Here is a 15,484-nt window from a genome sequence, read left to right on the forward strand (position 1 = left end):
TCTAATAACTATATTAGTTGATCCAGTTTCTTCTACCATGGCTGGAAAACTGCAGTCCGCTATCCCAACATGAATTGTGGCAGCTCCTAAAAGGTAGGCCAGCAAGTACAATAAGGGAAGGCTACCAGCTGTGTTTTTATGAAAGAAGTACCTGCAGTGTTTCATATATGCTTTGCCTTTTGTAACTTTGCAAAAGTATTCTGTATTTCTTCACTTATTGTGAAATTCCACATAAACAGTGAAATTTTAATGAAGCATCTCTGAATATATGAAATTATGAATGACAGATTGATATGTTAACTGCCATTAACTGACAGTGAATGATCAGCTTTTGTGAGACAGTACAACTTTAAAGACCTCGTACAGCTTTCTATGAGTTCTACCATGAAAAAAATTGCTTCTAGTGAATTTATTTTGAACTATTGTACACTGAAATAAAAAAAAATAATTAAAGACTGATCTTGAATTACAATAAAAACAATACTTTTAACGAAATGTTCACACATTTTTGTAATGTAACCTAATGCAACTTAGAACTAGACTGACACATATTACACTTCTATGTAAAAACTCATGAAATTCTGGATTTTCAGCTGCTTTCAGTGTGTGGTATGAGACATGTAAAGACATTGAGCACCTCTTGCCAGTGAAAGCGACGTGCAATGCCCCAGTGGAGCAGGACCTGATACAAAGAATCATTTTCTTTTGAAAAACATGTAAAAATCACATTTTTACATACCTTCTGTATGTTTTTTTACATTACTGACAGAACCCTTTTTTCCTACACCAGTTCTGTCAGTTCTGAATCCCCCATGGGTTTAACAGGGAGCAACCTGGACTTTTGCTTCCCTTCTTGCCCATGTCAAAATGGCTTACAGCCCAAACTTCCATCAGGTCATTATAGTGTAAAACATGCCACAGTCAGCACTTTCACTACTCCTGATGATGACATGTGGTGCAGAAAAAGTCTAAACTGAGTCTCAGGATGCTGCTGGGACTATACAGATTTGAAATTACTTGTACAATCAAGTTCTTATTATAATATAATTTTTTTTAATGACCCAAAGATTATTCCAGCAACACACTGTGTTGTTTCCTCATACTTGTGCTTCCTTACACTTGTGAAAAACAAGACAGTAGTAAAATTAAAATCAACTCTACCACTTTTCCCTTTCTGCATAGTCTTTTGTATAGAGGTGGGAAAGCCGTTCAGGCAGAAAACAATCAAAAGTAACATCGTTCACCAGTTTGCAAAGACATGCATAGACTAACACTGTACTTACCACTCCAACTGGGAAAGCTAGAACAGCCATCATCCAGTCACGGAGGGAAATGAGTTTTTTCAGCTGCCTCTCTTGTTCTTGACTGTCATTTCCTCTAGTGAGAAGACTGGACAAGTCGGTCAAGACACAAATCCCAAAGAAGACAGCCTGGATAACCTGCATGGAAGGGAAACACACTCTTGAACACAGAGAATATCAGATCTTTGGCAGAGAGCAGGTTGGGCACAGGCACATATGAGGAATATTGCCACGGAATTGACATGGGGAGTGGGAATGCATCAGTTCCTTAAATACAGGTAGAGTTAATTCACATAAAAGCCACGTGTGCTTCTAGACTCAAAGTCCTGCATGCATCTTACTCCTCATCTGTGGGGGTAATCAATGTGAGTGGAAGGACCATTCCAGAGGTGGGACTTCCCACCCTCACCTCAGACATGTGCCACCCGCCGGGGACTGAACTGCAGCCACCCCTTCCTGCGCCACTCCATACAACTCATCCCCACAGTCATTGCATTTGCCTCTGAGGCGGAAAAAGTGAGGAATGCTCCCTGTGAAAAGAAAGGAAAGAAAAGAGATGAGCATTTCTTTCCCTTGTGAAAGGAGGTCTCGCTTGGAGATTCTGCCTGCCCCAGACACCCCACTCAGAGGTGAAGGAGGTGCCTGAGACTTCCTAAGAGACCTAGCACATGGCCTGGGCTTCAGCAAATCTATCTCTAGTTCCTCTCAGATAGTGAATGACAGAATGAGAAAGCTTCAGGACTTATTCACTTTCCTGACGGCAGACTGTTATTTACCTGCCTTTTCCTTTTTTGCATTTACGTATTTGTGTGCAATATCATAAGATTATATATGATATTAAATTGTTAGTTTAATCACCTGAACCCACTGATTTAGTTCAAACTTGACCAATCTTAGTTTGATCACTGCATTTTTCTTCCTTAATTAGCTTACTAAAATTTTAATAAGTTAGCTCAGGAATGCTCTTGCCTGAGGACCCACATATCCTTTCCAGTACAGTTCAGAGGAAGTGCACACAGCTTGTTTACTCCCCAAGCTGGAAGCCTGGGTCACAAGCCACACACATCAGGTAATCTCAGGTAAAAAATTTAACAAAACATGGGCTTGGTTCTCAAATTACACAGTGATTAATCAAAAAACATAAACATATGCTTAAAATACATACTGTATGTTTTTCAAAGCAAGTATGGAGTACTAGTTTAGAAGTTTTATTTATAAATCTAAGTGTTCCCCGACTAGGAGAATCTGACCAAGTAGCAGACCATCCTTAAGAAATAAGAATAGTACATTCCCAGATTCTGCAAAATAGAATTTATTATATGCATATATCTTTGCAGAATTTACACTATAATAAGGCAAGCAGGAGGACAGAAGAAAGAAATACCAAACAGATGCTGGCTACTAGAAAGAAATACAGAGATGTGTAATGATCGGATGGATTAAAGTACATTTCCTTCCTCAGCAGTCCTTATATGACCCAAATACTTGTAAATTCTGGCTGTAAAGCCATGAACGACAGACATTCAATTGGCTCCTGGATCTTCTTGCAATTCTGCTACCATTGCTCTCCTCTCTCCACGCTGTAGCTACATATAATTTGCTTGATAAATAGATGAACCAACATTACTAAACATTCCCTGAAGCCATGAAACGTGACAGACTACTAGCACTTGAGCTGTATATTGTGCTAGAAAAAGGTATTACTATTTCAAATGACTTCCTGGAAAAGTTACCATCTTCTACATAATTTCTGAAAAGTCTTTTAAATATAAGTTGGGACTTCTTGGAGCTACGTAAGAACTCCTAATGCACTTTTTCATATTATTTGTTTGAAAAAAGCACTTAGAAGAAAAAAATTTTCCCATACTCGGCCTGTCTTCCACCAAACAGATGGCCTATTTGGAGAGCAGAAATAGAAGAATTAATTACGCATTTGCTTGACTTATGAGGAGATATGATACCATCTACTATTCACTCAAGAGTGTGAACGTCAAAGACGACAGAACTGGGAAAAAGAGTATACCTAACAGTAATGAGATCAATTTGAGTGTTAAAAAGTTTAGGCTGAGTACCAGGAAATATTTCCTAACAGTGAGGTCTGTCAGACCATGAAATGGTTTCTCAGAGGAAGTGGTGGAAGCCTCATGGCTTGAGTCACTCAAACCAGTATTGGACAAAACACTCAATAATGTACTACAGAGAACAGTATTATGCTGGCAGGGCTGGATGAGTGACTAATGGATTGTTTGCAGCTCTAACTGCAATTCCCTGAAATGGTCCCTCTCGAAAGAAGCACAGACTCAAACAATCACACACCCACTTTCCAAGGGAATTGAGATTGTACATCCACTAATCAATCAGAAACTGAACAGCTTCTCTCCCCAGTATCCTGTTATGAACACAGAGCTTCAAGGGAAAATATAATGATATCACGGGGAATAACTGAAAACTCCTAAAAGGAAAGAAAGTATCCGAAGACTTCAGAGAGTAGATATGAAGTAAAGTATTCTACAAAAAAATTAATAAATGAAAATCCATATAGGAGAAAACTGCATTTTTTATTGAGAACATTTAGAGACAATGACAAAATTGTACAGTGTTCAGGGAGGAACAGTTCCAGCTTCTTCATACAAATAATGTACATACATTCACTCTAGTACTTCCTTTCCTTTCTAGAATGTGCAAGAAAACTCTTCTGACATCTTCCAAACGTCTAGGATTAAAATGGGGACCTCCAGAACTACATGAGTCTCAGCAGCATTAACTAAACAGTCAGAGTCTGTAACAATTTACATCCTTTGTAGGTCTGGCACAGGAAAAGCATAGCTTGCAGCTACTGGTGGTTTATGGTATGAAATTAATTTTTAAAGTCCATGCTCCTTGGTGTGAATGCTGCCCAACAGATGTGAAAAGATCACAGCAAAGGAGTGAAAACTACCTCTAAACAATGTTCTCCAAGGTGCCCTGGTGTTACCTCAGATTTAGGATCACATTTTCAAAACAGGGGCCTTATTTTGAAAATCTGCAGGTGATGAACCTATCTATACATGAAACATCCTCAAGTTGTTAAACAGCTGACTTGCTTTTCCCCTTGGAAATGTAAGCAAGAACAGCATTTCAGAGGAAATACCTTTCAATTTTTCCTCTAACTACAGCTTGAAGGAAAACTGCGATTTAGAAAATGACAAATTTGACAGAAAACAGACACAACTTACTTATACCATGTAACAGTGATAGAAGCAGAAACTTGTAAGCAGAGTATGCAAACCCAAGAAAATAACTGAATAGGTATAAAATACTAACTTATTGCTGACCCCATTTTCTCCACCGAACCCTACAGGGGCCACTGCTACTATAGTTGGTACTACAGTCCCTTTAAATGGGATAATGATAATGTAATGTGACAATGTAATGACAATGGCCACTTAAAGATATGACAGTAAAAACTCAGAGCAGAGAAAACACTTGTTAAGTTGCTGCAGGAGAAAAAAAGTTACGAACAGAAGATGAAACCAAGCAGCCCAGAAACCTTCTCAAACAGTAAGATCTATTCAGATTATAAATCAGAAAAGATAGTTCCCTACAAACGATCAGAATAAATTAATTTTACATGTCTGTTTACTACAAGAAAATAAAGACTTGCTTCAGCAGGACAGTTTTTTCACAAGGTGTTCAATGCAGGACTTCAGCTAACGACCTCCTCATACTCCCCCTAATTTGACTTTAGTCTGAGTCCAACAGAAAACCTATTTCCTCATAAACCTTTTTTCAGGGCATGGAGATTCCCTTCTCCCCCATGTCACGGGGCTCCATGGTGCAGACAAAATCTCTGCAAACTGAGGTCACACAAATTCTGTTACTACTCTTACCAAGACAGAAAACTCCCCATTAAATTCACTGAATCTAGGATTTCAGTGTCGATGGACTCATCTTCTTCCAAGTTCACTCATATAATCAGAAGGACTCCTTAAAGCTCAGGGTAGAAGAACTGGAAAAGTCTCTGCAAGCACTACTACTTTTATGGGTAATTTTTCCTCTACCTACCTGTGAAAGTGAAAAATTCATTCTCCTCAAGTTGTCATTTTCGAGATTAACAGCACTTACTTCATGTACCCCTCTATGAAATAAGACAGCGTAGGCTGGCAAACAGATAGCGCTGACAGAATAAAACATGGGAGTGATGCTCACGAAATCCACAAGAAATAACAAAAAAGCACTAAGTAATTTTATATACTCCAAAATGCACATGAAGTGCATGCATGTGTGTGTGTGTGCATGTGTGTGTGTGTCCTCATGCACCTGTATAAGATACCTGTACAAGATACCTGTACCTCACTTACCAGGTAAGTTTCCACTGCTAAATGTAAGATTGCATTTAAAAAAGGGACTTAGGAGTATGAAAACATAACCCATATTATAAGATGACCAATTCACAGAAGGGTGTCAGGGAGGCCTGACTGATCCTTGAGAGATGAGAGTGGCAGGGGGCAGTCAGGGCCCATCCCACCCCCAGCCAGAGCAGGGCAGCCAGTGGCTGCCCCAGCCCTGGGGCATCAGGCATCTCCCTGGGGACAGGCCACCAGCTCACAGGTGGAGGGCAGACATAACTTGAACCATCAAAACAACATTGAGGCTTAAGACAACATGTGGCTTTCCACAAGATGATGAAAGTTTAGCTTTACCGGCATGCAAAATCTAATTGTGGAAAGTTGTCATTTCTTACATATTTCAGATTTTACAATCTGCATATACAGAACATGGTCTCATTTTCCTCTTAAAACAATGGAAAATTATTTACAACCTCAAAGTGTTTATTACTGTTCATTGTCACTTGTGTTACTTTAGCTTTCATTTCTCCAGCCTCTAGATATCGTTATTTGACGTACAAATGAACTGTGTTTCAGCAATTAAGATAACTGTATTTTAAGAGACTCTGAAGTAATTTAAGTCGGATTTTTTGCACACTGTAAACACAACTGACTGGACTCTCTTTCGGGACTATGCTTGGTTTGGGTTGTTGTGTATTGGGCTGTACACAGGTGCATGTGGAAACCCTGCACCCTGTCATAACAGCTCATTTACCTGTAGTTGCAATTTACAGAGCAAGTACAGGTTAGGGAGAGAATAGTAAGGTATTTTTGACAGAAAAGACACTGTGCTTACAGATCAAAGCCATGGGTTGTAGCTGCTTAGTAAATATGTTCCTGTTCTTGACTGTACAGAGCTACCGATTCTTCTTGTCCATCACCATTCCATCATTACTCACACTGTGTTTATTTTTGTCGCTTCTCCTCACCTTGCTGCATCTTTGTTAGTTATAATAGCAAGCAGAAACTGGACAATACATAATGAAGTGCTAAACCTTTGTATCAGAGAAGCTATAGACTTCAGATAAGACAAAGACAAATGAAAGAGAGGCATAAAGAAATAAATGCAAGAAGCAACAGCCCTTTAAGTACTAAAATACAAGCTAGTGTAATACCAACCACTAAACCTACAATTAACTGAAGTTGAAGTGCAAACACCATGAAAAAGTACTGTATGCTACTCCGAATCATTATTTCGGTGTATGGAATAGGGAAGAAGACTCATATTTCAAAGTCCAGAGGTAAAAGAGCAGCATCAGCCTGGAAGATTCATTGATGTTGAGGCACACAGTCAGACCTCATATCACATCTTCTTCCACACCAGCTGCAGTGCCATGGCCATTTTAGATTGCTTTGTTTGCTGAAGTAGGTTTCATCAACATCCCAGGCCACTTCAACACAGAAAAGGAACACAGCCCTGCCCCATCGAAAGCCAGTAGCCTGAGAAAACACACACATGACACAGAGGAGAAAAGTAAGGGACAAGGGAATGAAAACAGAATAAGCCAAAGGAATAGTTAATGTAAACACCATGTATTTTATTTTGAGTTGTTTACTGGTTAGGAATCTTGAAAAAAATATTTCTCCTATTCCTCCTTTCTTTTACAATAATTAGAACTGAAACTACACAAGAAAAACATGACACTTATTTCTATCAGAAGAGCCATTAGAATCTCAGTAACTGGATAAAGGGACCACCTTATAAATATCTAGCACTGCCCTCATCCAAAACAATGACTCATGTCTCCCTTTACAGCCTTCAGTGGGGGGATGGCTCCTCTAACCAGGATGTTGCACATTAAGACTAGTCCTTAGTAGGAGATTTAATTTCATTTTCATGGTTTAGTCATATGATATGAATCAGCTTATAAAACATGCCTAATGCCTTACCATATGATGTAAATCCAGGGACTCCTTTAAATATAATCCTTTACTTTGTACATAACCTCCTGCAGTCTTTTTCTTTGAAGCCCACCAGCGTTGTCCAAATGTAATCAAGGATGGGGTTTTAAACCAATGAGACTTTATAGATATACAAAAGAATAAAATCTACTACGAAATTATTATGCGTGAAAGAGAAAACTGTTTGAATCTTGGGTCTAGCTTTTAAAGGTACTACGTTGTTTAGTTCCCACTACTTAAGCATTTACTATGAAGCTGTGGAACGGGGACCAAGCTGTGTAAGATAATAAGATCTTGTGTTTCCATGAAGAGAGATGCCTTTTAAAATTCTGCCTGTTGGAATACAAAATGTGTTTTAATCTGCACAGACAGAAAAGTAACTTGATAGGCTCTTCCTTTCTCTCTCCATCGTCCCTCCACTTAACCCAGGAAAATCCCTTACTAAGTTACACTTAAGGGAGAGGGTAAGTCTCAGATCATTCTGTCTTAGCATGATTCTTGACTGTCTCTTAATGGTTTCCAAAAATATGCAGCACAGTTCCCGGAGAGGTAATGTGGTTGTGCTAACACAGTTTTAAAAGCAGTTTTTCTTAATATTTTTAGTACTTCTGTAAGGACAAATATTCCTTACTGCAGCAAACTAAGCTGAAATTTAGTAGACTGTCAAAAATATTTGGAAATGCTTTAATTTTTGATGGCAACAAAAGCATCTTTATTCTTTCTACATGGATAAAATACTCGCAACAAAAAAAAATTCCATAGTGGACAACTGAGAAATTAATTTTAAAGAGCTACTATATCTCAGCTGAGTTGCATAGATGACATTTCCAACATGATCTCAGCATGACAGAGTGTATGCCATCTGGCTCAGTGGTGCTAACAGCCTGGAATCCACCACCACGTATCGAATGAAGAGATGTAATGGACAAATACACAATATACTAAAGAAATATGAACAAAAATTTGACCAGATGCTGAGAAAGTCCCACATTTTCTCAAATCTTTTGCAATTATTTCAGCTGTGTCATTCCTCTCTAATGCCATGTCAATCTTCCTCTCAGATGTCTGTATATCTTACTTGAATCTTGGCTAAAACACTCAAAGAAGCACAAAGATCATGTTGTAGTATTTAAGAAATTACTACTGTATTTTTATCTTTATCTTGTTAATTGTTTGGACTAAACTCATTTTCTAATAATCCCCATCTTCTTCCTTACTTTCTTACATTGTGTATAGAAAAGCTGCCATTATACTACTTATTGTATCCTGCTTATAAGACAGTGTAATTTCATTAAATTTATATAATCCATTCAGCGAACATGTATAATACAGTTTATTCAGAACAGATTACAATTTTATTAGGTTATATATTAGGTTATATATTTTATATTTTTCTTTGGTAAAGCTTAATCTTATTAGGATTATACACTGCACAGAAGGTTATGTCATTATTTTGGCTTAAATGGTAATTTTACACATTTCAGCATGATTGGTATAGTCTCTGCAGCAGTGCCCTTGCAGTCAAGGCAGGAATGGCAGCACTCTAGACAATGTTTCGGATAGCTAGCTAAGAAGCTAAGACTTGTTCTGCAGCTGTCTGTGCTAAAACGAGCTTTAGGGTAGGGTTTCCCGTGGCCAGAAAGTCCTAGCACTTCATAAGTTAATTACCCCAAAAAGGAAATTACATTTTATTAAGTACAAAACTCTATCAAAGAAGTGGGTTTCTTAAAACCTCAGAAACTTCTGCATTGCACCAACTTTTCCATGTTTAGAAATACAGTTTGAAAACCACTATAGGGAAGCAATTTTGACACAAATTTGAAAACTGAAGTTTTTCAAAGTTAGAGTGACTGGTTTTGCTTTTAATTTCTTCCCTTTTTGATGAATAAGGTAATAGCTGCCTTCTAAAACTGCTGAATTTAGAAAAGGCCATTACTAATGTATCTCAGCAACTTGGTGACAGAGCTGGAAACGCAAATGAGAAAGGCACTACAATCCTCTGAGATACAGCAGCCTCAGTGCTACCCTACTATGGCTGTAGGAAATAAAAGCTTTTAAAGGTCTGTTTCCTGAGCAATTTGAAAGCAGTAATGAATGACTCCTCACACCAGTTCAGCAAGGTAGGCTATTAAGTGATATCATCACAGTTGGGCAATTCTCCTTCTCTCCAGGAAGGGTAAGAGAAGGAAACATTGAGAGCTTTATCCACTTCATTCATCCAGCCTACCACACAAACCAAGTCAGTTGTAAACTCTCACTGTGAAAAACAGCTGAAGTCTCTGATCTTCAGCTTTTGCTTAAACTTTTCTTCTTTGGCTCACTGCTACAGCAGCTGAATATAATGTATGATGGGCAGGTAAAGTATATTCATAAATAAGGTTATTACTAAGATAAGGATGTTCTGTAATTAGGATGCTGCTATTCAAGCTCCACTTGAAAAAAAGAGTGGACATAATTTTGTACCTTAATTATACAGCATGTGGTTGAATGAAAGGTGATCTAACGTGTTGTACTGTCTTCATAAACATGACTATTCTTTATGCAACACTTCAAGCAAGACACTCTTACAATAAGAGTTGCATTTTAGGAGAGCCCCCCCCCGCCATTATCTTACATCTCTAAAAAAACCACGGGAAAACCTCCAATATAAGCTAACTGCATTTAAATTAAATAATACAAGTGGGGGTTAAGCGTTCACTAGGTGTGTGGCATTTCAACCACAGATGATAACACTTCCCTGCTTTCATTGTCTTTCTCATGAATCAATCTCAAAGGAAATTAAGGATTTGTTTCCTGATTGTTGCTAGTGAAAGCAAGGCAGGGAGAAATGAGCTGGCCAAGGCAGGAGGGGACTTACGGGATGAACTCAGGTGCCCTGATCCCTATGCAGTTCTCTAGGCATCAGATCAAGGGTGCTTCCAAGCATCTACACTCATTCTTACAGCAATAGCCATTTACACCGCTTACCAGGAAAACACAGCACAAACCTTTTCATTCCCTCCAAATGCAGCCACACCACTGTTAGAATAAATCCAAATACTTCTCCTCTTACGCAGCTTACAGTGATCATAGTTTTCAAAGACCCTGTTTGGTTTACTGTGTCTATCAAAGTTTTCTAATAGCTAGATACTGTAATTCTGACCAGAGCTGATCTGTTTGTGCCAACTAACTAGAATTATCAAGGTCTTTAATACCTTTGGAGATCTAGTCCATTATACCATTCCCACCTTCCCTGTTCTTACATCATAGTTCATACAGCGAATATTGATTTTGAACAACACTACTACTGAAAACATATTTTTAATTTTTTCACTTGTTTTGCTCTATATAAGTTCAATAAGTCGCAATTTTAGTGTGGTGTACACTTGCTTCTCAGCATCCCTGTAGGACAGGGCACCAAGTGGAAGAAGCACAACCATCCCATCTGCTACTTGGACACTGTCTTTGGAGAGAGTGGCCAAAAAAGAAAAGGGTTGAAGCCCTATCTTGCCTCACACGCTCATGAATGCTGACACAGCTCAAATCTCTCTCACTCTTTCTTACTCTAACCAACTTTAACCATTCCTTGAATTTCCAAACTGATCTTTCAGACATTGCTGCTACTGTACTTCTGGTTTGCTTACCACTTTTCATTTTATTTGCAAAGAAGAAGGATATTAAAGATAAGAAAGTTTAAATTTACATCCCCTTACATACTATGGAAGCCACATTATGACCACTACCTGACATTACACTGGGTTCCAAACCCATCTGATTTAGATGCTCTCCATCAGGCACGCTGAATGACAAACAATAAATGTACTTTTTTAATCAGTAAACACCACAAATTCAATCTTAGGCTGTCCTTTTTTCTCAAGAGACAGGAGGTTCAAACATCATCTGTTGTAGCAGGCAAGAAAGTAGCAAATAAGTCCAGTCAAGAGACCTTTGCTGAAGTGTGGTACTGGTGACAGTGAGCATGCTATTTTGGGTTCTCCATGGTAGGAAAAGCACTTTGCAGTGGCTTGTAGATGTGACAGCCCAGCATGAAAAAAACCCCATCTGTGGCTATCAGGGAACACAGCCTACTGGTCAGCCAGGCACGGCACATCAGGCAATCCCGAAGTATCAACCAGCTTCTGCGAAACCTCTTGGTATTCCCAACATTAATGCCTCCATGTACCAGACGGGTGCGTGCACGAGCGTTCCAAAGGAACACAGTAGCTGTAATTGTAATGCAGCTGGGGACAAGGGCTGTGTCCCTGCACATGCTGGGTGTGCTGAGTCACCCATAGGAACTCCCTGGGCAGTCCCGGGAACTCCCCATCTAGTTTCTGTCCAGATGAGATAATTGACTGATAGCTATAGAACCCGCCCCGGGCAGTCTCAGCTCCACCAGAGGTCTCAGGGATCTACAGAAGAACTCCCCAGGCAGTCCCAGTTCATGTTAACAAGATAATCAACTGCCTGTCAGGGACTGTGGAGGCAGGGAGTTCCCAGCAGTCCTGGGAACAACGCAGGCAGGTCCTCCTTTGCACCCACAAAGTAAATGGTGAACTAATAGGCACCATTTATCTATTTAGATAACTGAACAGGGCAATTTTTTGCACATAGGTGAGATGATTTTAATTAGAAACCATGCAGGACAGCTGGAGAGTAAAGAATTCACCAAACCACAGTTTGAGGGGGTCTCATCCAAACCAGCTAAAAATGCTGTTACAAGGATACTTTCAATGGAGACTCCTATCACCACCTGGTCAGAAACTGGCCTTACTGTCAAAACAGCGACAACAGTAACACAAGAGTGTTAGTTAACACTTGAACCAATGTGTGTGTAACATGAATCAGAAGGGTCTCTTAAGAAAATGAGAGCCTACCACTGCATAACCTGTCCACAATGAAATTCCAAGCAGATTTAAAACATTACTCGAGAGTATAAGGACATTGCTCCAAGTAAATGTATCTGACACTACTGTCTGATTTTATGTAATTCTGACCTTCAGGACACATACTCGTTTCCCAAAACACTTAGTAAATAAATGCATTCCAGTATTCTGCCCTATTCCTCACAATAGAAAAAACCTAGTTACATAAATAACGTTCATGAACAGTGGCAGTTTCTGGCCCAATCCCATTTATTTCTGATTTGGCAGTAGCCCATTGCAGCACGAGACACAGACACCACTGCAACAGAAAAAGGATCTCTCCAGCCCAAACCACCTGTAACTACACAAAATGAAACTTCTCAGGGGAGTCCCAGAGCAAAGCTGCTGACCAGCCCTATCAGCATGCCTGTCTTGAGACATTCAGTTCTGACTAACAGTGAGATCAGGTCACATTCAACCTCTAGCTTTGCATCAGACAAGAATCCTGGCTCAGAGATGTGCTACAAATTTTACATGACATAGCCTGAGCAGGGCACTGGACCCCTCCACCCCTCTATCATGAAAGCAAGGCCAACTACTCAATGCAGAGCTGAAATGAGTTCAACCTGGACTCAGACTGAGCTCCACCATAGGAGGTTGTTTCTGTTTACATTCAGGAAAGCTCAGCTTGAATGATATCTGTATCCACCAGCAGGTTCAGGCACGACATTGCACAGGATTTTAAGACATCTGGTTCCTAAAGTGGAAATCACAGCTCTCACAAAACACTAATTTCCAAGGAGCAGCCTCTCCTGCAAGGCACATACATGCAGAACTTCAGTTACTTCAGTTAATTTCTCGTGTGAGATGAGTGCTCACAGCTTCAAGCCCTGAGAGGGGGTTTAAGGAGTCCAGCATTTACCTTTTGGGACTGCTTACTCTAACATACAGTGGAAGGAGAAGATAAATTCTTGGTATCAACTTTTATGCAATATCAAAGTATATAACTTGCTGAGGAATGCATCTTCTACACCCATTTCAACCCAAAATGAGCTTTGAGAACAATTCATGTCTTCAAGAAGACATACATTAGTGACAATGTCAAAGGGTACAATGCCCATCCTTCCTGTTAAGTTGTGCTAGTGTAGCAGAGAGCCCACAGATGTTTTTGGAGACATATAATGAGGTTCCAGCCTTCTGCCCATATTTCACCAGGAAATCTATTTGCTAAAATACTTTATCTGGAGCAAGAAATAGGAATGAGAAACCAGAACTACTTCCTTCTATCCCTTCCTTCTACACACAATACACAAACTGGAGAGCCACTTTTCTGAGTACAGATCTTTGTGAATGCTCAGTCTACTATTTTGCTGTTAAAATAATTGTTTTTCTTGGTCAGAAAACCAATATATTTTACAAGTCTCACTGCAGAGCTCATATGTATCACATTTCTTCATGCATTACTGAAACGTCAAGGAAAACACATGCCAGACATGTTTTTCAAGTTCCACCTGACTTCAGTTTACCTTGTTCTTCCCACTCCACTGAAGAGAAGAAGCATACGTGAACTCCGGGCATATCCAAAGCTTCGTATTATTCTGCTGTCAAGACCAGACCATTTGACTTTCTCATTTCTATTTATAAACACAGTTAGATATTACATTTAGCCATGAAGACTGTCAAAACAGATAATGTATTATGTCTCACTGAATTACAAACTGGCTGAGTGCCTAGCCTTTTGACTGCGAAGGTCCACTTCATTACAGCTTCAGCAATGTCTTCTATCCACTTCAAAAAAGTTTTGAAAAGCAGACAACTGTGAAATTACTTTACGGATCATATAAATTGTACTTGTTAATTCTTCTATTGGTTACCTGCAATTATTGTTTACTAGTTCTGATGCCAACTTAGGAAGAATAATACTTCACTGGAAAACCTAACTGATGACCTTCAGTCTATTGAGATACCGCTCAGCAGTAATCTCTCACAGTATCCACATGGATGTGTGTTAACTTATTTTGCTGGAACTTGTTCTCTGATAAATTGTTTTTGTTACATATCTAGGGAGTGCATGTGCATCCACAGTACGATCAAAATGAATATTACATTTCAAAGAACTGAGTCCTTAGTGTAGTAGCAGTTACAACACAGTGATTGTTTTTATGAGGAACATGAAATTTTATTTGACTCAGTGAAAGCATTGCTTGTATCTGCTTCCAAAATATCCAACATAGAAAGCAAAAAACGAAGTAATAGAACCTACAACAAGTATGGCAAATGGAATACAGGTAGGAGAACATCTTCTTTTGAGAGGAAAACACTGAAACAAAACAATAACCCAGAAAATGCACACTGATTCCAAATTAAAATGCCACAGCTTGTCTTTATATGAAATTGTATTTACTAATCTTTTGGAGGAAAATAAAAATTAAATACTGCTTTGGTTTAGAAAAAGCTTGACCTCCAGTCATCAACTTGCATACATGCAGTAACTAAAGTAAAAGCACACTGCTTCCTTAGGAGGGGATTTCTTTTAAAGAGGCAGGGGTTTTCCAGCTATGGATGTAGTCAAAAATTGTATTTCATTTAAAAGCAAAATATGACATAGTATTGCAATACAGCAGTATTATAATTAATATAAAACTACAACTTCCAGAATTTCATGTCTGTATTTGAAACATCGGTATCAATGCTAAGGTCAGCACATCAATACATAGTCAATTTGAAAAGCAAGCACAAAAAATCTACAGCAGAAATGGTCATACTTTAACCAATGTTTATGGACCTTGTATGGTAAACTGTCAATTGTCATCTCATGACATCTGTATTGTGTCTTTAGCTTAGAAAAATTAATCATTTTGCATATCACAGTATTACAACAGCATTATAATTGCCTCGCTACAAACATTTTCATACTCTTAATTTGTTTTTTGCCATTACTACTTCCCAGGTTTTCAGACTGAAGATGGAGAGAATATTAGAGGTACTCTTGCCTCTCTAAACAACTACTCAAGAAATCAGAGAAGGAATGTGAAAGGATCTCACATACTTCAGTCTAGGTTTGCTTTCC

General features: G+C 38.9%; 1 protein-coding gene across 4 annotated transcripts in view; it reads right to left on the reverse strand.

Moving 5' to 3' along the window:
• The window catches only part of AIG1 (androgen induced 1), a 122,315-nt gene that overhangs the window by 83,953 nt on the left and 22,878 nt on the right, over positions 1-15,484 (reverse strand). For 2 of the 4 annotated variants that reach the window (XM_032683272.1, XM_032683274.1), the window contains exon 2: positions 1,284-1,439. In XM_032683272.1, coding sequence (XP_032539163.1) covers positions 1,284-1,439 — 156 coding nt within the window. Of the gene's footprint in view, positions 1-1,283; positions 1,440-1,710; positions 1,832-15,484 lie in introns of those variants that run through there. The other 2 variants (XM_032683273.1, XM_032683275.1) reach the window with 2 other exon arrangements.

The sequence above is a fragment of the Chiroxiphia lanceolata genome, chromosome 3, assembly GCF_009829145.1.
Source record: "Chiroxiphia lanceolata isolate bChiLan1 chromosome 3, bChiLan1.pri, whole genome shotgun sequence".
Classification (NCBI taxonomy): Eukaryota; Metazoa; Chordata; class Aves; order Passeriformes; family Pipridae; genus Chiroxiphia; species Chiroxiphia lanceolata.